This window comes from Podarcis raffonei, chromosome 8, assembly GCF_027172205.1.
Source record: "Podarcis raffonei isolate rPodRaf1 chromosome 8, rPodRaf1.pri, whole genome shotgun sequence".
NCBI classification, from domain to species: domain Eukaryota; kingdom Metazoa; phylum Chordata; class Lepidosauria; order Squamata; family Lacertidae; genus Podarcis; species Podarcis raffonei.
The window spans coordinates 67,192,860-67,219,145 of NC_070609.1; the positions used below are offsets into that span (position 1 = coordinate 67,192,860).

At 47.9% G+C, this 26,286-nt stretch overlaps 1 protein-coding gene across 1 annotated transcript; it reads left to right on the plus strand.

Moving 5' to 3' along the window:
* Positions 1 to 352: 352 nt before the first annotated feature.
* DHRS3 (dehydrogenase/reductase 3) lies at positions 353 to 25,339 on the plus strand. Its single transcript, XM_053400546.1, has 6 exons — positions 353 to 1,876; positions 18,113 to 18,256; positions 19,258 to 19,377; positions 21,286 to 21,524; positions 22,668 to 22,793; positions 24,152 to 25,339. The coding sequence occupies exons 1-6, from the start codon at positions 1,682 to 1,684 to the stop codon at positions 24,234 to 24,236; spliced, it is 909 nt and encodes a 302-aa protein (XP_053256521.1). The 5' UTR covers positions 353 to 1,681; the 3' UTR covers positions 24,237 to 25,339.
* The last annotated feature ends 947 nt before the right edge of the window (positions 25,340 to 26,286 follow it).

The following is a 26,286-nucleotide window of genomic DNA, read 5'->3' on the forward strand; positions in this document are numbered from 1 at the left end:
CCCTGCCATCCATTCCTGCAGGAGCGAGTTCCATAGTTTAACTAGGCACAGTGCAAAGAAATCCTTTCTTTCTTTTTCTTGGTGCGGAGGCGCCAGCTTGGGCAATTGGGCCATTGTCACCCTGCAACAAAAAGGAAATTTCCAACCCGGACTTTGAAACATATGCTGCGCACAACCCGGACTTTGAAACTCACGTTGCACCCCACCCCGTCCCTCGAATAGCCCAATCTCAGCACTCTGTTTAGAAAACACGTGCTCGTGTGTGTTATCAGCAGTGTATTTATGTTAAGGGAGGAGGAGAAAAGAAGAGGGAGCTTCGGCTGGCTGTTGCCGCTGCCTCTCAGTTACAAAGTACTTGAATTACAGCTTGCGCAGGCCCAACGTGGCATCCAGCAAGTCCCGGCTTGCAGGCTTAGAAAGGAGGAGGATGCAGCCGAGAGCCTGGCTCGCGCTTTAAAGTTGCCTGCGTGTTTGTGCTTGTGTGTGTGCGTGTATGCGCGACGCCGCTTGGGGGAGGGGAGCGAGCCCAGCTAGCCACTAGCAAGGAGATCTTCTCTGTCTCCCTCTCCCCCCAACCTCCAACAATACTTTAACTGTCAATCAGGCTTAATAGGGTATAAAACCTGCTCCCAGGGCAAGGGAGCCGCGCCGGGAAGATAAGAAAGTGTCCCAGGAGGAGCAGCCAGAGGTCGCCGAGAGGGAGGCGGGCAGGCAGGCAGGCAACGCGAGTCGGACTCCTTCCCTGCCTCGGATCGGCGGCTCCGGAGCAAACAAGAAGCGGCCAAGGCTCTCCGCCACTTCTCTTCGCGTCTGCGTAAGAAAAAGCAGAGGAGGAGGCGGAGGCGGGCAAAGACGGCGGGGAGTTTTCTTTACGCGGCGTATGTATAGAAGGGGGAGGGACCCCGGCGCGCTGCCCTGAACCTCCCCCCCCCGTCACTGTTGTGTTTTTTTTAAGCCAACTCCTTCCAAAAGTCTCTTTTTTTCCAACCCCTTCCCCGAGAAGCAATTTCCTGAACTCCCCAGAATAGACATGAGCTGTCTGGAAAAGCGCTGCCGGCTCCCCATGCAGACGCCGCCGCCTCGGAGAGCTTCTGGGGGGCTTTCCAGCCCTGCTTAGACGGCAGGACGCTCTCCAAAGGAAACAAGGAGTTTTCTTTCGCGAAAGCGGAGAAACGGCCTCGATCCTCTTCGGGATCCGGATCGCCCAGCAACTCTGGAAAGTTCTCCCGAGCTGTTTGTTTTGAGATCTCCCGCTCCTCAGCGCGGCTGCTCTTGCTTGGCACTTTGGGAGAGCCCCAGCGCAAGATATGTATATCTATATTTATACATCTATATGTGTACTCGGAGGTAAGCTCCGTTTTTAAGCGGGCTGGCGCCCGGGTAAAGCGTACCTAGGACTGCGGCTTTCAATTGGATTCTCTACCCACCTGCGAGGAAGTCCGACCGAGGAAGCCAGAAACTCGTGCAACGCCAGAGCGGACTTTTGCGCGCAAGCTCGCGCAACCCATCTTCTCCCCCCCCCCTTTTTCTTTTGTTTTTTTGTTTGGCGGGGTGGAGGTACGTTTGCCTAGGATCCGACACACACTTTTGGACGCCGTGCTCCCCCTTCCCCACCCCTCCTCCTCGACGGACTCCTCAAAATTCCCTCCCTCTTCGTGCGTAACCCCCCAACCCAAAGAGGATGGTTTGGAGACGCCTGGGCGCTCTGCTGCTCTTCCCGGTGCGGATGCTTTGCTTGGTAGCCAAGGCGGCGGCGTCCACGGTGCTCCCCAGCAAACTCCGCGACTTGGCCGGGGACAGCGTGCTCATCACCGGAGGAGGGCGAGGCATCGGGCGCTACTTGGCCAAGGAGTTCGCCAGACGCGGCGCCCGCAAGGTGAGAGGCTGGGAATAATGGGTGGCAATGATTTGGAGGCTGGGTGCGTGCGCCTGCTGGGGAGCGCTGGGGGGGGGGTCCAACCTGAAGCTGCCTTCCAGGTACCCCTTCCAACTTCTCCGCTTGCATCTGTGAAGCATAGCAGCCAACTCCTAGAGGCCGAGGAGACTTTGCCCGCCACCCACCCCACAATAAAATATTTGAGGGTGCCTGGCCCCCCTAAAGTTGATGGGCATTGCCATTCAAATGCTGTGCGTGTATCGTGCCTTGTGATTGATTACACGGTGTGCGTCTTACCTGGACCCCCAAAATATTTTATTCAAGTTGTCATCCTTGCGGTAAAGGGACCCTGCAATTTAAGGGTGAGCCTGCAGGCCAACTGAATTCTACTCAAGAGTAGATTCGTGGGAATGGGTGAGCCTGTTAGTTGTGCCCATTAGCCTGAATGGGTCTGCTGTTGGTTTATTGCATTGATACCCGACCTTTTCTCTCTCTAACCAAGCTACTTGAGGGGGCCTACATGGTTCTCCCTTTCTTCATTTAATACACAACATCAACCCTGTGAGGTTGATTAGGTGGAGAGACAGTGACTGGTTCCAAGTCAGTGTCATGGCCAAGTAGGGATTTGAACCGTGCTCTGCCAAGCTCCTAGTCTGACACTCTAACCAGTAGGCTACCACTGGCTCTCATTGACTAGCCTTGGCTGCAACCCTAAAACTGGGAACAGGGCAGGGGAAGCACACCTGAAGCTGCCTCTCCCACCACCTCCCAACTTCTCTACTTGCATTGGTATGGCAGAGATTGTGCAATGAAGACAGGGCAGCCTAATGGTCAAGGCTGCATTCCTAATCCCACTTAACCTGGGGTTCTGGGGGGAGTAGGAGGAGCCTCCGCTTGAAGCTACTTTCCAATCCCCCCCCCCCGCCTCCAATTTATCTGGCTGCATGAATAGAGCAACTGTGCAAGTGACAGATTGTGCAATTAAGGTGGAGTTGCCCGGCGTCTCATGCAGCAATTCTCAACCCACGTAACCCGGAGAGCAAGCCCCACTGAATCAATGGGACTTGCTTCTGAGAAGCCATGTTTAGGATGCAGCCTAAATTGCGGGCAGTGCCCTGCAATGAGAGAGATGCCACAGATCTCTGATCAGTTGGCTCCCACACCCAAAACTCAGGTGGGCTGGCTTGCCACATTTTATTTATTCATTAACTTAATTTCTACCCCACTCCCCATTTTATTCCACAACATCCCTGTGATTATAGGGTGAGAGACAGTCTTGGAAGGTCACCCGAGGGAGCTTTATGGCTAAATGGGGATTTGAACCCTGGTCTCTCAAGTCCTAAGTCGGACCGTCTAACCACTACACCTGAAGCAAGTAAAGTAGCCAACTATGCCATCTAAAGGAATGTGTCTGTGCATACAGGTTTAAAACCACTTTACAGCACCACTGGCTATGAATTGGGTAGCTCCCAGTTCAGATCTCAACTCTGCCTTAATTTGATCCTAGAGACTTAATTTAATTTGATCCTTGAGAGTTGGAAGGGACCCGAAGCATCATCTAGTCCAACCTGCTGCAATTTCCCTAAATGGTCTTCATCAAGCCACTCTTTTTGCCCACCCTTCAACTACAATATGAGGAATATTAATCTAGATTACAGGGTTATTGTATGGATTATGGTTTCCAGATAATGCAGGAAGGATAATATCCCGAGTCAGGCCATTGGTTCATCTAGCTCAGCCTACACTGACTGGCAGTGGCTGTCCGGGGTTTCAGGCAGGAGTCTCTCCCCACTCTGCTGGGGATCAAACCGGCAACCTTCTGTGGCAGATGCTCTACTACTGAACTGCAGCCCAGTAGTAGGGTGCATTTGCAAACTCTTGTGGGCACCATGTGCCTTATGTGATCATCCACACATGCATGCACTGTGTTTTTGAGCCATGTGTCATGCAGAGGTTAAGGCTGTGGTCCTAAGCAGCTCCTGGAAGAGCTGTGTAGCTCAGTGGCTGAGCATCTGCCTTGCAAGCAGAAGGTCCCAGGTTCAGTTCCTGCCATCTCCAGGTAGTGGTAGGGAAAGACCCTTTTCTGAAACTGTGCATAGCCTCTGCAAGTCAATGTAGATGATAATAAGCCAGATGGACAATGGTCTATGTTTGTATAAGGCAGCTTCCTATTTAAACCAAACTCTTTTTCCCCCCAGAACCATGAGGGCTAGAACCCTGCTTTATTCTTTTAAGGGAAGGACCAAAGCTCAGTGGTAGAGCACACCCTTCTGGTGCAAAAGATCCCCCATTCAATCCCAGGCATCTTCAAGTAGGGCTGGGAGAGGCTTCTGCCTGAGAGCCTGGAAGAGCCGCTGCCAGTCAGTGCAGACAATACTGAGCTAGATGGACCCAATAGTCTGACTTGGTATAAGGCAGTTTCCTATGTAACTCAATATGACTTTCTTCTGTATAGACATGCATAGGATTGCATGGCTTATAGCACACATGTCCCGTTGGTGCTCTGTCAAGGTGATTTAAGCTTTCTTTCTGCCTGGCAGTTTTCACACTGCATGTACAGCCTGGGTAAGGGATTTGCCTCCCCCAGCCCACACACCACTAGCAATATTTCTTGCAGATGATAAGGGAGCAGTCACGCCCAGGGAGGGGTAGACCTCCCACATCCAGCTCTCATTGAGCTGAATGACACCCCACGGCCCAGTGGAATGCAGCCAGACCATTACGGCTGTCTGGTTTGTTTGCTAAATGGAGAGGGGCTCTAGGGTGTCAGGAATATGTGCAAACTTTTATTTCCATGGGTGGCAGATGGCAGATCTGGAGCTACCGGTAAATGGGTAGTTAATAGCAAATCAGCAAAGATTTCTGACTCTCGACTGCTCTACGTTGTCAACAGCCAAATAGACTCCCTCCCTTGGGGTAAACAGGAATTACTTTTACATGGAAGGGGTACATGCAAAACTAGTTCCTGGGCTTACATTTACTCACAGTAGACCCGCTGAAATTAAATAACGTGATTAAGTAAGGTCCATAGAATTCAACTTAGTTGAATACCACCCTCTAATCCTAAACCTATGGCTTCAGACACACCATGCATTTAAAGCACAAGACTCCCCTCCTCCCAAGAGTCCTGGGACCTGCAGTTTACTCATTGTAGAGCTACAATTCCCAGCACCCTTGTCAAACTGCAGTTCCCAAGATTCTTTGGAGGAAGTCGTGTGTTTTGAAATGTGCTTTAAATATTTGCAGTTCTGGTCGTTTTGTACCTGACCCTTGTGTGGGTGGATTTGGGGGTTGGGAGGGGGCCAAAAAGCCTGAAGTCCTCCCTCCCTTGATTATGCAACCACTCCATAATCTGGAGCATGTGGCAGCAGGTTGTGGCTTCCGGGAGGTGAAGGGAGTGTAGTTTGCACATGCCCAGAGAGGCAATCTGCCCTTTGATGTGGCTCAACGGAATGCAGTGGGTTTCGGAACAAAGGCAAATTTGGGACTGGCCTGTCTTGGGGTTCTGACATAAGAAGAACTCTGTGGAAAGTCTGTCTTGTCCATTTGCACACAGTCTGCAAAGAGAGGCTTCTTGGAAGCTCAGAATCTAGGGGCAAAGGCAATAACTGCACCACCACAATTTGACCATTGAACCTCTGGGATAGTTCAATCGTTAGAGCATGAGACTCTTAATCTCAGAGTCATGGGTTTGAGCCCCACATTGGACAAGGATTCAGGATTAGACCAGATGACCCTTGGGATCCCTTCCAACTCTACAATTCTGATTCTATGAAAATGAATTTGCTGAATCCTCTAAGCCAGTAGTCATCGCCACATCTTGTAGCTAAGTGGTGGTGACAGGTAAATTTAAACTCTGGTCTCAGAGGGGCTGGGCAGTGTATCTTCAAATGGTAAGACTATGTATTGATACGCTTCCAGGTGTGGAAAGCCGAGGGAGTGGGACTCTGAGCTTCTACCCCAGAGTCCTGCTCCAATGACCCCTGCCTGCATGTTAACTACAAATTATAAGAAGGGCTGGATGGTCAGTTCCTTAGTTAGCTTGATGGGGATACTGGATAATGCAGTCTTTCCATAGGCTACATGGTGTAAATAATCCTACATAGAACTGACGGAGTCTCATTATTGCTTACTGGGCTGGTTGCATGCCAGGGGATCATTAGACAAGGCTTGTTTGTTGTAGTCTGTACCAGTAGGGGGAGCTTCTCAAAAGATTTGCATTATAAGGACCCTTCCCGATTGGTGTTTCGCTGTACCTCGGGTTAAGTACTTAATTCATTTTGGAGATCCGTTCTGAACCTGAAACTGTTCTTAACCTGAAGCACCACTTTAGCTAATGGGGCCTCCCACTGCTGCCGCACCATTGGGGCACAATTTCTGTTCTCATCCTGAAGCAAAGTTCTTAACCCAAGGTACTATTTCTGGGTTAGCGGAGTCTGGAACCCGAAGCATCTGTAACCTGAAGCATATGTAACCCGAGGTACCACTGTATCCTGCAACACGTGCTCGACTCATTGATAATGCATTAGCGGTGGGTTTGTTCTGCTTTCGTTTGTGCTTCCTCGATGCTGCCACAAAATTGCTGTTTGGAGGTGCTACAGCACAACAAAAGTGGGACAAACAGCAACAGCAGCCCCAAAACATTTGTAGTATGAAAACTTATGGGATTTCAGCAAGAAGTTACAAGGTATGCACCGATTGGGAATGAAGCAGTGTGACCATCTGAAACTTCTGTCTGCATAAACAGCATTGAAAGTGGGATCAGGTATGAGCCCCTCCCCCAATTGTATCATGAGCACCAATCATCATAAATTTTCAATGAAAAGGACATCTGGGGATGCCCTATGTAAGCTCGTTGGTTCATTCAACCCAATATTGTCTGCTCTGGACAGCCAGGTCCGTTGACGCAGGCGTCAAATCTGCGATTTCTGACATGCAAAGCCAGCTACACTTGACTGTGCAAGTGAGAGGCAGCGTTTTAAAAACTGAACGGGAGGCCAAAGCAACCGAACTGGGGAATCTGGTTGGGTGACACCAGAAGAAAAGGGACGACTCTGTTGGTTTTGATTGGCGGCAGGGATTTCAGGAGGTGGGGCCCTGTGCTGGCGTGTGCGCACACGTTGTGGTGGGGAAAACCCCTTTGTGCTTCCAAACGGCAGAGATGCCAATCTTGTTCCAGCTTGCACAGAAATAGGGAGTGCGTTCATGAGCTGTGCAGCTGACTGACAGTTTGCATTTGTGATTTACAGGCTCAGTACACTCTTTGCTGTTTATTTATCATCGGTATTTTTATACCGTGCACATATGGGCGTTTGTACATACCAGGGGCTGCCACCCTTGCTTGGTTTGTTCACCCAATCAGTCTCCTTGCCAAAACAACCCCCTTCCCTTAGAACTCATCAAAAGCCTTTTATGATTATCCCCCCCACTTCTCACCCTTCCTCCACCCCACCACCACCAGTGTTGGATGTGTAAAAGAGAAAGGCAGGGTGGGTTGCAAAAGTCTTGTATCTTCTTCTGTTGGGATGAAGAGTTGGTCCAGCAGTAGGAGGAAGGAGACCAGGAGAAGCCAGCCAGCCAATCTGGGAATTTGCAACTTCTGCAGTAGTAGATTACCAGGGTGACTGGCTACCACTTCTGGCAACCTTCCTTATTCCCACACAGACTGACCCTTCATCCTAACTGGGTGGGTGGCAGAGGAAACAGTGGTTCTCCAAGCTGCCCAAGGAGGAGAAAGGTCACCAGTAGCACAGTGCTGGCCACTGGGACCCAGTGGCAGGGTTCCCAGGGCTGGCAGGCTGAGGATTCAGCGGAGACCAAACCCATGGGACTCACTAATGTGTGTTAGCGATTGCAGCAGAGAAACTGGGGAGAAGTCGAATCTGGATTAATGGATTTGGCACAACGAGACGTGCACTCCGGATCACTGGAACAAGGCAGGCTAGCAATAGCCAAGCTTCCCCTTCTTCTGGCTATAGGACTCTGCTTTAGCTGGCTGGAGTGACAGAGGGGTTATCGCAGGAAGTAAAGCAAGTACCGTATTTTCGCTCTGTAAGACGCACCTAGTTTTTGGAGGAGGAAAACAAAAAAAAATATTCTGAATCTCAGAAGCCAGAACAACAAGAGGGATTGCTGCGCAGTGAAAGCAGCAATCCCTCTTGCTGTTCTGGCTTCTGGGATAGCTGTGCAGGCTGTATTCGCTCCATAAGATGCACACACATTTCCCCTTACTTTTTAGGAGGGAAAAAGTGAGTCTTATAGAGCAAAAAATACGGTATGTAGTTATGCTGGAAAGGTTGGAGAGTGAGGGGGAAAGCAAGCAGGCTGTTTTGCAGTAGGAAGAAGCACAGATCCTGACAGAGGACAGCTTGGGCCTCTGAGAGAAAGGGTAGCCAGAGAGAATATTTTGCCACACTTTGTATTTGTGTGTGTACTTCCTTGAATGACCTGGATACTAGGACTGGGGAATATCTGGTTTTCAACCTCGTGCTATATCACCAGCTAAAAATCGTGATATACTGATATATCACAATGTCTGAAATAAGGATAGAGCTATGTAGAGGAATTGGCTGGCTTCAGGGTTTTCCCAGCATTGTGATTTTTGCCTAGCACAAACCCATCATGATTTGTGATATATTGCCAGGTCAGAAATTATGAGACCGATATCACAATATGGAGTTCAAACCGGTTTTTAGACAATATATGGATATATCACCCAACCCTACTGGATATGAAGTGGATCAGTCCCTTGAGTAGTTCACAGAGCTCTGTGTACATTGGGGTTGGGAACCTCAGATGTGGCCCTCTAGGCTTCTCTATCTGGCCCCATGAAATCTCCCCAGGTCACGCCCAGCTGTCCTGCTTTGCACCTTATTTCAGTGTTTTTGCCTGGCTGGAATGTGTCCTTGAATGACAATAGCGGCTTGTGCTTGTCTGGATCAGGGATAGAGCATAGAAACTTGCTTACTAAGCAAAGGTAAATTTGCATCTGCTGCCCCGCCCACTTCTGTCTCTGGCCCCACCCACCAGCAATGTCACACAGCCCTCGGAAGGTTGCCCAGTAGGAAATGCAGCCGTCTGACTGAGAAAGATTCTCCAGCCCTAGTCTAGGTTATTTCCAAGTGGTCTGTGGAGACGAGAAGCCTGGCTATCACTGCTCCAAGGTGTTCAGGTGCAGCGCTCTTGCTGAGAGCTCTGAGCATCGCTGTCAAGAGGTTCTCAGCATCGGTTGCACACTGCACCTTCCAGAGCATCCCCATAAGCTTCTCAGCACCCACCGGGCTCCTGAGCCTTCCTCTGCCTGTTTCGCCATGTCCTCACATGCTCTTCCGAGGGCATGCGTCTCTGTCCAAGCCCTGCTTCTCAATGCGAATTTCACTTCCCTTGCAGCTCTTGTTGAGTCCCTGCCACCTGTTCCATGTGGTTTCTGTATGGAGTTTCTCTTCCACGACGATTATGTAACTCCAGTGATTTTGCTCAACTGCTTCTTGTGGGCAGCTGCGCCTCCTGTTGATTAAGCTTAAGCCAATCTTCAAGCGTTGATCTGGAGGGGGGCCAAGAAGTCTTAGCCTAACAAGAAGAGGAAGAGAGAGGAAGAGGGCAGAGAGAGAAGGGTGGGAAACTGACTCACAGCAGCAGCGTGGGCCATCCAGTTACTTTCCATTGGGATGGAGACACTGAGGTGGTGGCCCTTCGCAGTGAAATCTTTCTTTTTTTCAGACAAATTTTTATTGATTTTCACAGATTTTACAAATTTGCTTACATTTTGATATATGTTTCTCTTAGAATTTTGACTCCCCCCCTTATTTCCTTGATGTTTTTATTCCCACCTTATACCTACTGTTTTATATGACATTCTTTTCTCTAATACAATTATCCTCTATTTCACTTATCGTTGTTCTCATCCCGCTGCCCATAATTTGAACCTTGTCCGTGTTTTCATTTGACTATAACAGTACTTCAACTAGTCCGGAAAGGGTTCTCCACTCTTCCATAAACAGTTCATCTCTTTTACCTCTTATTTTTGCTGTCAAATTTTGTCATTTCCGCATAGTCCGTTAACTTTTGAAGCCATTTCTCCTTAGCTGGTACTTCTCTCCATTTCTGCATGTACAGGATTCACAACAAAATCTTTCCCATGGGCAGAATCCAGCTACGTTTCTCTGAGAGGAGAACCTTTGAAATTAATGGACCCAAATGAGTCAGGACCCTTAATTTCATAGGGTCTACTCATGAGTAGGGCTGACATTGGCAATAACACTCTTGTCACTTTTGGTTTCTCGTTTTTTCCAATTTTCAGTTCTTCATATTTCTGCAGGGATTTTGTGATTCTGTTTATTTTATATAAAAAAGCCACAATGAATATTCATCAGCATATAAATGCAAATTTTGCTTAATGTATGCTGCCTTGCCTTTTCCAAGCAGTGTCCCCAAGAGGATGCAGTTGGTGTGTTATTTTCATGAATGTGTGCAGAAAAATGCAGGATGGGCCTGGGCAGTGCAGAAGTCAGTGGCTGATGGTGCTGAAGCCAGCTAAGAAAGGTCAGACTCACAGAGTTTGACCTTTGTCCCAGCAGGGATTAAATTGATTCTAATTAATAGACTTCACAATGGAAGGCTACCTTTAGTGGAGTTTAAAGGGCTTGGGTCATTGGTGGGGTGTTGTTGTTGCTGCTTTTTCCAGTCTGCCATAAAATACATCTCTAATTAGCTTGGGGTCCTCTGTGTAGCTGCCCTTCCCTCTAGCTTCTTAAATACATCCCATTGCACTCCCAGCAATGCCAATGTAGCTATATTTGCAACCTGGGGGTGAACACACAGAGAAATAATTTTGTTTAGATTTTTTTTTTTTTAAGAAAAGAAAACATAGCCAGGGAATTAGGGCTTTTTGTGGTTGTCTTCTGCAACATGTCATAGATGCAGTAATAAGGCCTTAGCTGTGGACCATCCACTGGTCATTCCTCATTATTAGCTGTTTTCTGATGCTTCCACAATATTATGGTATTGTTGCCATCTGGAGGGATTATCTGGGGCTGCATTCACACCACAATTTATTCTGTCTCCCCAGCATTTCCTTGCCTGTTAATATTTCACAGAATCATAGAGTTCAAAGGGACCCCCCAGGGACTTCTCTTCCAACCCCTTGCAATGCAGGAACCACAGCTAAAGAATCCCCTGCAGATGGCCATCCAATTTCTATTTAAAAAACCTCTGCCGGAGCTGAGTCCACCACCTTCTGGACTGGAGTTGCTTGTGTGGAAGGCAAATCCTCGTGAGATGTGGTTCTCCGCTGTTCAACGCTATTCCTCTGACTTATCCAAAATAATGTTTTGACATCTGAAAATCGGGTTTGCAGAGGAGGACATTTGCATATGTAAGGGGAAGCCTGGCAATCAAAGGATCCTTGGTGTGTGTGTGTGTGTGTGTGTGTGTGTGTGTGTGTGTAAGCACATCCGGATTGCTTGAGAGAATTGGCACCCACTACCTCCTTTGTGGCTCAGGGTTCATCGGCTGGTCAGGCAGTCCCCCCCCCCAACCTATGACATCATGACAATTTTGTTTATCCCTCACACAGAACAAGCACTGTGAAGGGAGAAGTGGCTTCCGACTACTGGTCCCCCAAATCTTCTTTCTTTCCTTCTTTCTTTCTTTCTTTCTTTCTTTCTTTCTTTGCTTCGATTCAGCAGCCGCAAGACACTTGAATCAGGAACCCTGCAGCCCAGCAATTTTTGCTCTCATCGACAAGCAAGCATGACAACAATACTTTCTTCCTCTTTCCTTTGAACTCTTTGCAGGCTGATTGCACCGCCAGAGACTGTTCCAGACTGAGGACGGTGGTGTTTTTTATTTTATTTTAAGCAAGTATATTCAGCAGCATGTCATGGACACAAGAATGGTACGCTAGTGGCAAACTTAACACTGCGCTGCCCAAATACCATAACAGCTTTGTTAGTTGTGCTCTGATGCTTGTGAGAGGTGACCTGTTAGAAGGTTATAAGGTCAGACATGGCATAGAGAACACACAAAGCTTTATTGCGGTCCACAGACACAAAATACATAGTACAACAATAGTATATGTTGTTGTTTAGTCGTTTAGTTGTGTCCGACTCTTCGTGACCCCATGGACCAGAGCACGCCAGGCAACAATAGTATATAGTATATAGTATATTAGTATATATATAGTATATAGTACAACAACAGTATATAGCAACAGTCATTAAGGTGTAAGATCGGCCTTGCTAGCCAACAGAGGAGCTTTAGCCTATACATACTGATTTCTGATTTTTACTGCCTCTGAGAGGAATTTTACTACATCCAGTGTAATAGTATCAAACTTACCCTCAAGAAGAACCTTGACATGAAATGAGTTGGCCATTCCAGGTTGTTCTGACAGTACAGTGGTGCCTCGGGTTACATACGCTTCAGGTTACAGATGCTTCAGGTTACAGACTCCGCTAACCCAGAAATAGTACCTCAGGTTAAGAACTCAGGATGAGAATAGAAATCGCACGGTGGCAGCAGGAGGCCCCATTAGCTAAAGTGGTGCTTCAGGTTAAGAACAGTTTCAGGTTAAGAACGGACCTCCGGAACGAATTAAGTTCTTAACCCGAGGTACCACTGTATTGGATTGCTTACCATGAAGTTGTTACAGTAAGTGCCACACTTTTTTAACAATTAAAAAAATAGGTGCCAGTTCTACATACCCTTGAGTACGCCCCCCCCCCCCGGGGGCAGGGGAAGCACTGGGTCTCGTAGGTTTAACAGTTTAGCATGCAGAATTTGCTTTGCTCTCTTGCTGCCACCCTGTTCCATCCCAGGGATTAGGAATCCAATGGAAGGAACTCCCCTATCCTTCTCAAAATACGTCACTGTATCTTTCCATTCTCTGCCGACACCTCTTGCTGTTTGCTTTCCATTATCTTTAATGCTCAAAGATTTGCCTCTGGCCCAGCGGTGTTTACCATAGTTTCTCAGAGGTGTCATTAAGAGGCCTCTTAATGTCAGACTCCAAGCATCAAAAGGGTTTCTCTCCCAGCCTTGGACAATGGTCAACCTTTCACATATCTCCCTTGCACAAAAGCTTGCCAAATCTCTTTTTTATATATACATGCCAATCTGGCATGACTTGGGTTATCTTTTTTTTCTTTTTTTTTAAAAAGAGCTATTCCAGGAAGGGATGATGGTGCTTTATATATGGAGTCTGAGCACTGGTCCATCTAGCTTAGCATGGTCTGTGGTCCTCCAGATCTTGATGGACTATAGCTCCCATCAACCCTGTTCTCATGGAGGCTAAGGCTGGCTGTGATGGCTATACTCTGCCTCTGTGAGCAGAGGTAGCGATGCTGCTTCTGCATCCCAATTGCTGGAAACCAGAGGAGGGGAGAGTGGTCCTGCTTGCGGTTTTCCCACAGGCATCTGCTCAACCACTGTGAGAACAGGATGCTGGACAGCAGGACAATTGTGATGACCTTATCTTCAAAGGCAGCCCAATGTAGAGCACACTGTAGTAGTCCAGTCTGGTGTCCCTGAAAAAAATTACCCATCACTTGGGAAGACAGGTGAACTAATGCCAGTGTACTGGAAGAAGCAAAGATCACCAGTGTTGAAGCAATGATTCTTCAACATCAGCTTCATTGGACTGGTCATGTTCTTTGGATGCCTGACTATTGTCTTCCAAAGCAACTACTCTATTCCGAACTTAAAAATGGAAAGCGTAATGCTGGTGGTCAACAAAAGAGGTTTAAAGACTCTCTCAAAGCAAATCTAAAATAATGTAGTATAAACATCGACAACTGGGAAACACTGGCCTGTGAGCACTCCAATTGGAGAACAGCCTTTACCAAAGGTGTCATGGGCTTTGAAGACACTTGAACTCAGGACGAAAGGGAGAAATGAGCTAAGAGGAAGGCACGCTAGGCAAACCTTCACCGTGATCTACTACTGCCCGGAAACCTCTGTCCCCACTGTGGAAGGATGTGTGAATCCAGAATTGGCCTCCACAGTCACTTACAGACTCACTGTTAAAACTGTGTTTATGGAAGATGATCTTACTAGGCTATGAGTGATCGCCAGAGAAGAAGAAAGAAGAAGTCCAGTCTGGAAGCCGTCAGAGCATGGAATGCAAAGTGCATGCACATTGATCACAAGCCATTTTTACTATTTATAGCTCTGCTACAATCAGATCCCATTCAATGGCTTCCCATGGAGGCATCTGCTTGGCTACTGTGAGAACAGAGTGCCAGACTAGATGGGCCATTGGCCTGATCCTGCAGGACACTTAAATTCTTATGTTCACTGGCCATTCTGGCTGTGGCTGAGAGGACAACATATATAAGTTTTAATAACATTCACATGTCTCTCAGCAACTTTTCCCACCAGGACAAATCAAAGTCTTGGTTACCAGTATTACATTTAAGCAAACCCCTAGCTGCAGGCAGCTGAAAAGAAGGGACAAAATTTGACCTCACCCAGTCCCTTTCTTCCATGACTGAACACAAACTTTGCTCTCTTTCAGCTACTGTTTGCACTTGCTCAAGCTGTTACCCTTTTGTCAACAGGTACCTTTGTGTGGCCCCGGTTGACAGATCCTTCCTGGCTTCTAGAGTTATGAAGTGCCCATTAAGGGCAGGCAGATCTGGTAGCATTGCTTTCTCTCTGCTTCTCATTTTTCCAGTCTTAAATTCAGGTCTCCGCATTTCTGGAGCAAATTCGCATTTTGTAATATTAAAAAACAAACAAACCCACATCCTCATTAAAATCCACCAGCATTTTAAGTGTACAGTTCTCCCAACAGACACAATTTTTAATGCAGGTCTGGCTAACAGACACATCTTTGCAATGCACTTTCTCCTACTATAAAACTTTTTCATATGTTATTTTCACCAATATTTGCATTTCGGGCTTTAAGCACCAACAAGAACACCTTGAACTGGGTCCAGAAGTGAACTGGCAACCAATACAGCTGTTTCTAAAAAAGGGGGTTATATGGGGCACAGGATGCTACCTGTTGAGCAAAATGAAAAAAATCTGGGGGAATGGAATGGAGTATCTTGGAAGGGGAAATGGCTGACTGGCTGGCACCTTACATAGGAAGCATACTGGGCACCGCAACTAGGTCAGCTGGTAGAGCATGAGACTCTTAATCTCAAGGTCATGTGTTTGAGCCCCATGTTGGGCAAAATATTCCTGCATTGCAGGGGTTGGACTAGATGACCCTTGGGGTACCTTCCAACTCTGGATTTCTATAAGTCTATGCAACATTTATTGCAGGGCCACTTTTGTTGGTATGTATTCCTCCTGGGCATCCTTTCTTTTGTCTGCTTGTCTCCAACAAAACCTTTTTCCCCCTGTTTATCTATTGCCTGTACTCCTTGCATTTTTTTTCTTTGCACCTTTTTCTTTTAGAAAAAGGTCCCCCGCACCCAAATTTACATTACGTTTTTTTAAAATTTAACTTTTTATTGAATTTTACAAAAAAAAGAAAGAGAAAGAGAAACAAAGAACAATACATAACACTGTAAACACATTTATACAGTGGTACCTCGGGTTACAGACGCTTCAGGTTACAGACACTTCAGGTTACAGACGCTTCAGGTTACAGACGCTTCAGGTTACAGACTCCGCTAATCCAGAAATAGTACCTCGGGTTAAGAACTTTGCTTCAGGATGAGAACAGAAATCGTGCGGCGGCAGCAGGAGGCCACATTAGCTAAAGTGGTGCTTTAGGTTAAGAACAGTTTCAGGTTAAGAACGGACCTCCAGAACGAATTAAGTTCTTAACCCGAGGTACCTCTGTATACATGTTTTCCAAAATGCAGACTAGAAAAAAAAAAGACAAAAGTTGCCTTCGGCATCTTTACAATAAGGCAGGATGCCATTTTTCAACAAAACACCCAACCGTGCGCTGCGATGTTTGCGCATTGCTCCTCCTCTGCTGACGCCAACCACAGAAGGCAAATGGGGTTGGTGGCAGAGCGCCACCCTGAACGATGATGTCATGCCACCCGTTGCATTGGCATGGGAAGGGGAAAGAATGGCATCGGTGCGGAGCCCCTCTCGGTCTGCTATTTGGGGGGTAGAGGCAGTTAGCAACCCGGAGCTAATTAAGGCGCAACAGCAGAGTCCTTCCACCATCCAGCGCTGGCATCCTAGGTGGGCAGGGGGCCGCTTGCTGCTGACCCCAGCCCCTGGCAGCCCACCTTCTCCTGGGATGGCACAATGAAGCATTCCACCTGGCTGCCAAGGATTGAGGTCACCTAGAGTAGCAACAGGGCAGGAAGCTTCTGCACAGCGCCAGCCTTCCACAGCAGGGATTAACCGCCTCGCTGAGCTGCTGCCCTCGACAATTTTCTGGTCAGTAACTTTCTGAAAAGGAGAGCGTGTCTCTTGCAGGAGGGAGGGAGGCCAGCAGCTGAGGAGGGGTAAGGTGGGGGGGGGGGAGAGAAGAGGACTGGATGGGTTCCAGGATGGGAAGCTATCACATCCGAAAACTACAGCCCTAGACAGAGGTCGGGTTTTCCAGTGCTTCTTCCTGCCTGCCCAACACAAATACAGAAACTCCAGCGCTTATTTAGGGATTGGGGGTGGGATGTGTCTATTCCACTGAAATTAAAGGTGTGGGAGATATCGTGGCGGGGAATGGTTGTCTACTGTAGCAAGGCTTTGACTGATTTATTTAGTTTTTTATAATCCACACTTTAATAAAAAAATATAGCAGGGTGGAGTACAACACATAGGAATAAAATCAGCAGATGATCCATAAAAGCAGCAATTAAAAGGACAAAATAATGATGATGCAAATGGCTGCCTAAACAATGCAGATTTCAGAAGACATATAAAAGAAGGCAGGTACAATTCCTGCTAAACTTCCACTGGCAGGGAGGGCAGGGCCTGCCACACTGATCTTTAGAAATGGCCAAACGAATCAGAGGATCTCAGTGACTGAGGTGGAGCATAAGGAATTGGGCAGTCCTTGTTGTTGTGGTGGTGGTGGTTGTTGTTGTTAATTATTATTATTTATATGCTGCCCATCTGACTGGGTTACCTCAGCCACTCTGGCCAGCTTCCAACAAATATAAAACCATAATGAAACATTAAAAACTTCCCTAAACAGGGCTGCCTTTAGATGTCTTCTAAAAGGCAGATAGTTGTTTGTTTCCTTGACATCTGATGGGAGGGCGTTCCACAGGGCGAGCGCCCTAACCGAGAAGGCCCTCTGCCTGGTTTCCTGTAACTTCTTGCAGGGAGAGAACTGCCAGAAGGCCCTCGGCGCTGGACCTCAGTGTCTGGGCAGAACGATGGGGGTGGAGACACTCCTTCAGGTATACTGGTCTGAGGCTATTTAGGGCTTTCAAGGTCAGCACCACACCAACACTTTGAATTGTGCTCAGACATGTACTGGGAGCTAGTGAAGATCCTTTAGGACCAGTGTCATATGGTCTCGGTGGCCACTCCCAGTCACCAGTCTAGCTGCCGCATGCATGTACTAAATGGCCTTGGTCCAGTATATCTGAAGGAGCATCTCCACCCCCATCGTTCTACCCGGACACTGAGGTCCAGCGCCAAGGGCCTTCTGGTGGTTCACTCACTGCGAGAAGTCAAGTTAGAGGGAACCAGGCAGAGGGCCTTCTTGATAGTGGCGCCTGCCCTGTGGAACACCCTCCCACCAGATGTCAACTACCAGACTTTTAGAAGACATCTGAAGGCAGCCCTATTTAGGGAAACTTTTAATGTTTGATGCATTACAGTATTTAAATCTTTTGTTGGAAGCCGCCCAGAGTGACTGGGGAAGCCCAGCCAGATGGGCGGGGTATAAATAATAAATTATTATTATTATATTATTACTTTAGCCCAAGTTGTGTGGATTAACACAACTATCTTGAACCTCCCCTAGTAGCAAATCAGAAACCAGTGAAACTCAGCATCTGAATAACATGATGGCTGTGGTGAGAAACTTGGGCAGTCCCACATGAAGCATGGTACCATAATCAAGCCTTAAGGTTACAATTGGCAGTGGTAGGGAAGGCGGGGAGATGGACAATAGGTGGAACCAGAGCCAATGACGGGTGCAGCTACCCCCTGGCTGGTTGTGAGTGAGAAGGCAAGCAGAGAAACAAAAGGCGCTGGGCTGGCAGGGTGGACACTGGGGTTGGTGGGGATGAAGCTGCACTGGTGAAGCATTCTCAAAGCAACTGGATGTCATTGGGCAATGATTCTTAAAGAGCCATCTTCTTGCAGATTATCCTGTGGGGTCGGACGGAGAAGTGCCTAAAAGAAACCACGGAGGAGATCCGAGCGATGGGAACAGAGTGCCATTACTTCATCTGTGATGTGGGCAACCGCGAAGAGGTTTACCGACAGGCCAAAGCCGTCCGTGAAAAGGTACGTTTGGTGGAGAAACTTATCAAATTCTCAAATGACACCAAACTGGGAGGGACAGTGAATACCGCAGGAGATAGGATTCAATGTGAGCCCACAGTGTGATGCAGCAGCAAAAAAAGCTCATCTAGGCTGCATCAACCGAAGTATATTGCTCAGCTCAAGGGAAGTCAGAGTACCGCTCTATTGTGCATTGGGCAGACCACACCCTTAGTACTGTGTCCAGTTCTAGGCACCAGTTAAAGAAGGATATTGGCAGGCTGGAGGGTGCAGAGGAGGGCAGCCAAGATGATAAAGGGTCTGTAAATCAAGCCATTTGAGAAACAGTTGAGGGAGTTGAGGGTGTTTAGCCTAGAGAAGAGAAGATTGAGAGGAGAGCCACCTTCAACTTCCTGAAGGGCCGTCACATGGAGGATGGAGAAAGCTTGTTTCCACTGCTCCAAAGGGTGGGACCTTTCTGACATTAAGAGCTGTTTGTCAGTGGGATGGAATCCATCAGAAACCGTACTCAAACCCTGCTTCGCTTTGCAAATATGCCGGCAGTAAACAATGCAGACTGGAATCTTGCTTTCTTTTTAAGGGCAGTTCCATAAGTTCAGTGGTAGAGCATCCCCTTTGCTTACAGAGGGTCCCAGGCATTTCCGGATTGGGCTGAGAAAGGCCTGAAACCCAGGGGAACCACAGCCTGTCAGTGTAGACAATACTGAGCTCTAATATAACATGAGGCAGCTTCATGTGGAGCATCTGTAGCCGAAGAGCACATGCATTGGATGCTGAAGATCCTAGGTTCAATCCCCGGTGTGTCCAGGTAGGGTTGGGAGAGAGTCCTGTCTGAAACCCTGGAGAACTGCTGACAACACTGAGCTAGTTGGAATCTGTATAAGGATGCATAATATGTTTACTGTTGGGAAACAAAAGACTGAGCTCAATGTACCTTTGGCCAGATCTTGCAGGGCTCATCCACTGACTGGGGGCTTCTCCTTTCTCCCTTCTCTCCTCTCCAGGTCGGGGATATCACCATCCTAGTGAACAACGCAGCCGTTGTTCACGGCAAGAGCTTGATGGAGAGCGACGATGACGCACTGCTGAAATCACAGCACATCAACACGCTGGGACAGTTCTGGGTACGAAGCCATCCTTTCTCCCACGTTCTCAGGCTTGGAAGTGACAGCAGGGAATTGCAGCCAGCGAAATCTTGGCTGCTCCGAGGGATGGCTCAGCTGAATTCGGGAAGATCAGCTCGGCATGCAAACCTGTCAGGAAAAACAGGGGGAAGGGGGAGGTGTGTGCAGGGGGAAAGATTCCAGCTACCTACCGAAATTAATACTAAGCACCGTCGGGTGATGCTTTAGGCATGTGATGCTCTTTTAGACACCCCTGAATTAGTCTCTACTGCTGGGTAGATTTTCCTTTTCCTGCCCCTGATCTAACCTGGGGTGATTAATTAATTAATTTTTTTTTTTTACCAATTGTCAATTAGATTGGGCATTGGGGACCTCCTTATCTCTCTCTACCCAATGCATTTCCGCCTGTGGTCAATTGTCTGATATCTCAGCTCCATCCTACATGAGGAATTGTGACTTGCAAAGGAGAAGCAGGTCTCTTGAAAAGAAGAAGGGGATGGCCTCTGTGGCCCTCTTGGACTCCAACTGCCATCATGCCTCAGCCAGAAATGGCCAATTGTCAGGGATGATGGGAGTTGGAGTCCAGCAGTTCCTGGAGGGTCACAGCTTTCCCATCAGTCAGGGTTGGAGTCAGGAGCAAGTTGGCAGTAAATCACACGGCGTCAGTGAAGTTCTCTTTATTCAAGGAAACCAGGTTGACTCCAGAGGCCAGGCCTAATGAGCACAGCAGTTCATCCTGGTAAATCTTGCCCCTATGAGACAGTTGTTGGGAATGAAGGTCCCCGCCTTCCCACAGTTCCCTAAGTCCTCTCTTCACCCAGGTCCTTCCCAAGCAATCTGAGTCATTGCCACTGTGCCTGACTTTGCTCCACACTCTTCATCTCTCTTCTGGTTCTGGGAGACCAGGGAGGGAGGGGAGCTGGTTGCAGCATGAGGGGAGACTCCATGGCTTCTTCAGCAGCCTGCCTGATCTCTGCCAATTGGGCCTCCTCTTCTCCAGCCTCTGCTTCTGCCTCTGCTTCTGGACTGCTCTCTGCCACAGCCTCTTCCTGCTCACCAAACCCTATGACCTCTTTAGCTTCCAACCCTCCTCCCTCTTCTCCCTCTAGCCCCTTATCATCATCCCACCTCCAGTCCCCAGGCTCTGAGCCTTCTTCCCTTGGGGGTTCCCCAGCTGGTGCCTCCCACCACATCTCTGACACCATCCCTGCCATGGCTGCCAGCTTACAGTAACACAGATGTGGGCTTTTCCAACTGGTGGCACCACTGTTGTGCAGTGTCCTCCTCTCTGAAAATATAGAAGCCTTCCCCACTGGTTCTCGCTTTCCACCAGCTCTTGAAGACACACTTGGTTAAAGACCAGCATCTCCCTTAAATTTGAACTTCCTGATCTAATTGCCTTGGTGGCTCTTTTCATGCTTCTTCTTTTCAATGGGTCTTATCCCGTTGCATATTGTAGTTGCGGAAGATTTTGTAGGAAGGTTTTTATTGTGCGTTTCAGTTAGGCACGGGTATTTTATGTTTTATTTTATACTTGTAACCCGCTAAGAAGCCATTTCGGTGTGCAAGTAGTACATAAATCAAGTACAGTGGATGCTCGGGTTGCGAACGTGATCCGTGCGGGAGGCATGTTCGCAACCTGCAGTGTTCGCAACCCGTGACCCGCACGTCTGCGCATGCACTGGTTGCGAATCAGTGCTTCTGTGTATGCGCAAAGTGTGATGTAGCGCTTCTGCACATGTGCAAGTGCCGAAACCTGGAAGTAACCCGGTATTTCCAGGTTCGGCGCGATGCACAACCCAAAATCGTGCAACCCGACGCATCTGTAACCCGAGGTATGACTGTAATTAACAGCAGTTATCGATGATCATGATATGTGAACCAAGGTTGTTCTCTCTCTGCCCATAGACCACAAAGGCCTTCTTGCCGCGGATGCTGGAACTGCAGAAAGGGCACATTGTTTGCCTCAATTCTATCCTGGCCTTGTCTGCCATCCCTGGGGCTATTGACTATTGCACTTCCAAAGCCTCCTCTTTTGCCTTCATGGAGAGCTTGACGCTGGGTCTCTTGGACTGTCCTGGAGTAAACGCAACCACTGTCCTGCCATTCCACACCAGCACAGAGATGTTTCAAGGCATGCGGATCAGGTCAGTGCAGACAGCCACAAAAACAGGTCTGGTTGGCGATGCATGAGGTAGACCGTGCATTTATGAAGGAGCAGGGGTGGGAAATCCTGGGGCAGCCTGGCAACATTCAATCTACAGCTGAAGGATATCATGTAAGTGGTTTGGATAATGCAATATACAGTACAGTACCTTGGTTCTCAAACTTAATCCGTTCTGGAAGTCCATTCCAAAACCAAAGCGTTCCAAAACCAAGGTGCACTTTCCCATAGAAAGTAACGCAAAATGGATTAATCCGTTCCAGACTTTTAAAAACAACCCCGAAAACAGCCGTTTAACATCAATTTTACTATCTAATGAGACCATTGATCCATGAAATGAAAGCAGTAATAATCAATGTACTGTACTATAAAATAAATAAGACAGTATTGTAGATGATAATAATAATAAAAAAATCTTACCTGCGCTGATGATAGTCATTGTTTGGATGGGGGGCTTTTATCCATTTCCGCAGTCACACAATCAATCAATCAGTAGCTGAACTGGGTTCCACACAGACACAAAATGTAATGTAATGTATGATGTTGGTCTTTTGTTTTTGATTTGCTTTGGTTCTTGTCTGTTTTTTGTAAGTTTTGGCGGTTTTAAATTTGGAGGTTTAAGTACATTATGTTGGTATGGGAAACTGTCGTGTGATGGGCCAATGGCCGTAATAAAGTTCAGTCACAAAAACGAATTAACCGAAAAAGCCTCAAAAACAAAATTTCAACATAAATAGTAAAAACAAAAGTCCCAAACTTATTCATCCGTTTGACTTCTGAAATGTTCGAAAACCAAGGCGCAGCTTCTGATTGGTGCAGGTGCCCCCGAAACAATAACCAACAACCGCATCGGATGTTCAACTTCTTAAAAACATTTGAAAACTGGAACACTTACTTCCAGGTTTTCAGCATTTGAGAACCAAAGCGTTTCAGTACCAAGGCGTTTGAGAACCAAGGTACCACTGTATACGTTTTTAAAATATCAATACAGTTTTTAAAAACAAGGAGACAGAACGTTTTTTCAGCACCACTTTCTGTCCACCAAAGCCTGAGGCAGCTGCTTCATTCCGCCTAACGGTAGAGCTGGCCACGAGGTGAACAAACAGGACTGTGTTTTGTTTTCCAGATTCCCCAACCTCTTCCCTCCACTAAAGCCAGAGACGGTGGCTCGGAGGACAGTAGAAGCTGTTCAGCAGAACCAAGCTTTCCTCCTGCTGCCATGGACAATGCACATCCTGATCATCTTGAAAAGGTGCGGCCTGCTGCTCCACACCCACTTTTATTTTATTTGTTCAGTGATACAAGGAGGTCAAGTTGGCTCTCCGACTCCTCCCCATTTTTTATCAACAAGCCTGTGAAATGGTGGCTTGGTCCAAGGTTACCATGTGAGCTTTATGGCCAAGTGAGGGATTTGAACCTTGGTCTCCTGTGGGCTATTCCAGAGCCTATTCTGGCTGTCCCAACAGCTAAACCACACTAGCTCTCCAAATCTAGTCCTGGCAAGATGGAGCATGAATGGGGGGAGATTGAGGGGCTGCAGGTACCAACCCTGCTCTCATCATCTCCTACCTCCACCCTCAACCTTCATGTATTGTGAAGGAAGGTCTGAAGGGGGAATCTTGGAGAGTTTGGCACTGAAAATCCTCCACATGAATGGTAAGCCCAGTCCTGCAGACCACACAGCTATTCCCCCTCCAGAACGTCCCAAGCCATGCATGAACATCTGAGGCTGCAACTGGCAGGGATGGAGGGCAGTGCCTTTTGCTGCCTCTCCTTGTGTGCATCTTTGATGATGAGAAGAGGCCTGATGGAGTAGGGAAGGGAAAACCAAGGCCCAGCAGCTCTCTCGGTTCCACAAAGAGCTTGTGCCAAAATGTCAGCACAAAGAGCTTGTGCCAAAATGTGAGATGAACACCCTGAGATGGTGAGATTGTCCCAGAAGCGGGAACCCATCACCAAAAGTTGCACGTATTTCCATAAATGTGAAGGGGTGTGTGTGTGTGTGTGTGTGTGTGTGTGTGTGTGTAGGGCCCTGTACATTAATGGAAGGCTCTTTAACTTGGCCCAGAGGCGTATGGGCAACAACTGAACATAAGAACATAAGGAGAGGTTTACTGGATCAGGCCAGTGGCTGATCTAGTCATAGAATCATAGAAGGGACCACAAGGATCACCTGGTCTGACTCCCCACAGTACAGGAATATTTTGCCCAACCTGGGGTTTGAACCCACAACCCTGAGATTAAGAGTTTCATGCTCTATCAACTGAGCTATCCCTCAGTCCAGCATCCTCTTCTCACAGTGGCTAACCTGTGGGAAATCAGCAAGCAGGATTCGAGCGCAAGAGCCCTTCCCCTTTCCTGCAGTTTCCAGGAATTGGTATTCAGAAGCATTGCTGCCTCTAACTGTGTAGGAACCGCGTAGCCATCATGGCTAGAAGCCACCTACAGCTCTCTCCTCCATGAATTTCTTTTCGCATTATTTGCAAAGTGTAAAATAAAATAAAATTACCCAGTCCTTCGGTGTCCAGTGCACCTGTCTGCTCTGCCTGTCCTCTGCACTGCCTTCAGTGGATTGGCTGACCCACCCTCTCTTGCCTTCCTCTCTTGCAGCATCCTCCCTCAAGCAGCGCTTGAAGAAATCCACAAGTTCTCCGGGAGCTACACCTGCATGAACACTTTCAAAGGGCGCACGTAGGCTCTGCGTCTTGCTCACGCACCAAGCAGGCCGAGAGCCCGACGAGGGCAATCGGCGGGGCCTCCCGCGGCCACGCGCTTGCTCTCCCTTGCCACGGCGACAGCGTCGAGAGACGTAGCGGAAAGGGGTGGAAGAAGAACTCACAGGGGCAAGGAAGGGGGATGAGCAACGGCAGCCATTTGCAACGTAGATTTTCAGAGGAGTTTCAAAGCCTAGCGGTTTGCCAAGCCTCCCGTGCCGCGTACATTCCACTTTGGCCTGCTAATCAGGAATTGCAAATTAATTTAGCGGGGTTTCCTCCCCCATTTGTGTGTGTGTGTGTTGGGGAAGGGGTGTTCTCATTTTGTAAAGCTTGTAAGATTTCACTACCCTTGGGTGAGTGCTGAGACTAGTGGTTATGAAGAAGTAACAGAAAAATGGATACCACTTTTTTTTTTTTTTTTTAGCCAAGGAAGCAGCAAGGACCTCTGGCTCCCACATGCCAGGAAAAGTGTACGGAATGTTCCTTAGCAAGGGGCAGCTGGCAGGAGTCTTTGGCAATGGACAGAGGGAAACAGAATCAAATAATTCTATTGGGTTATCCGTAGATTGTAGGGAAAGGTGCATCTTGTGTCTGCAATGCTTGGACCAAGGAAACCATCACAACTGCTTCATCGGATCACACCAAAACCCAGAATTCTGTTTCCAGCAGCAGACAACCTGAACTCCCTGGGTTGGTTTCATTCCATTTGTGTGGAGTAGATCTACTGCCTCTGAACAGGATGTGGTCCTTCTTAGCTATGGTGGTTTATCACCATTGATAGACTCAGTCTTAATATGCACAGGCTACATGCAAGGGTTCTGCTTTTCTTTCTCTTTTTTTGCAAGGAAGGAGCAAGTTAAGGCGAGTCATGCAAGGGTATCTCAGCATTTTTCAAGATAGGTAATTGGCGCATCCTCTTTCTATGGTGGCCAGAAGCCTTGGGGGAAGGATCAAATTCGCACAGACAGACTTCCCAAATGAGTCCAGCTCTTTGCTCCTAAAAAACACCTCCAAACGGAACACAAAACCAGTCACTCATGCATATACACACATATATAAATAAAGGGTTTGCTAAGCTGCAGTGGTGGTCTTTGTGTGGACTTGGCATGTTCTATGGCTGCCCATAAAAATAAAAGAATAGCTCCAGATATAATGTGTGAATGGGATGAGGAGTCCAGTGAGAGAAGCCATTTTGTTTTCAACAGTGTATCAGCAAGCAAGATCGGCAACCAATTGTTCAGAGTATCAACCACTTGGCCATGCCCTCTTGTGGGTTACTCCAATCCATTCTGTGTTTTTCCCCCTTGCCCGCCCCCTCTTTAGTTGGTAAGCATTCTGAGTCTGTCTTCACTAGGGTTGAGATGCATCAATTGTTCAAGAGATGTAAATTCTCACAACCTTGTGAAGGGAGTCAAGTCTCCTCCTTGAAGGGTCCTGGTGGCTCTTTCTATCTAAGGACTGCATTCCCTTCTGGGCATCCTTCCTGGGAGGAGTCAAGTGTCAGTGTTGGGTGGGACCAGATAGAAAGAAGGGCGGTGACAGATGTGCAAATTCTGCCTCTGTACACACCCAGTTTCTGACTTCCAGCCAGTCAAACAAGGAGCTTTATATGAGTTGAAGAACACATTCCAGTGAGGAGAAAACACTCAAGGAGGGTGCAAAGGTGCACTGGTAAGGGGCATGGCCCAGGGAGAGTCCTAAGGTCCTAAGGGCTCCTGGTTCCTGCCATACATCAAAGTAGGCCTAGGGACCAAGTGCAACCCCCAGGACTCTGTACATGACCCTTGGAACTCCATGGGGCGCACACCCTCCCCGGACTTGCTTTGCACCCTTCTTGAGTGTTTTTACCTGGCTGGATTGTTGTTGTTGGCATCTCTCTGGCTCTGGAGACACTGGGATGCACCTCCAGAGAAGTCAAAGTGCTGCCTTAGCAGCACCAAAGTGACCTCCACTGGGCAGTGTGTCTGGAGGTCCTGGACTTCCCAGAAGACAAGACCTGTCCCCTCTTGGCCTCACTGATGTGGTCCA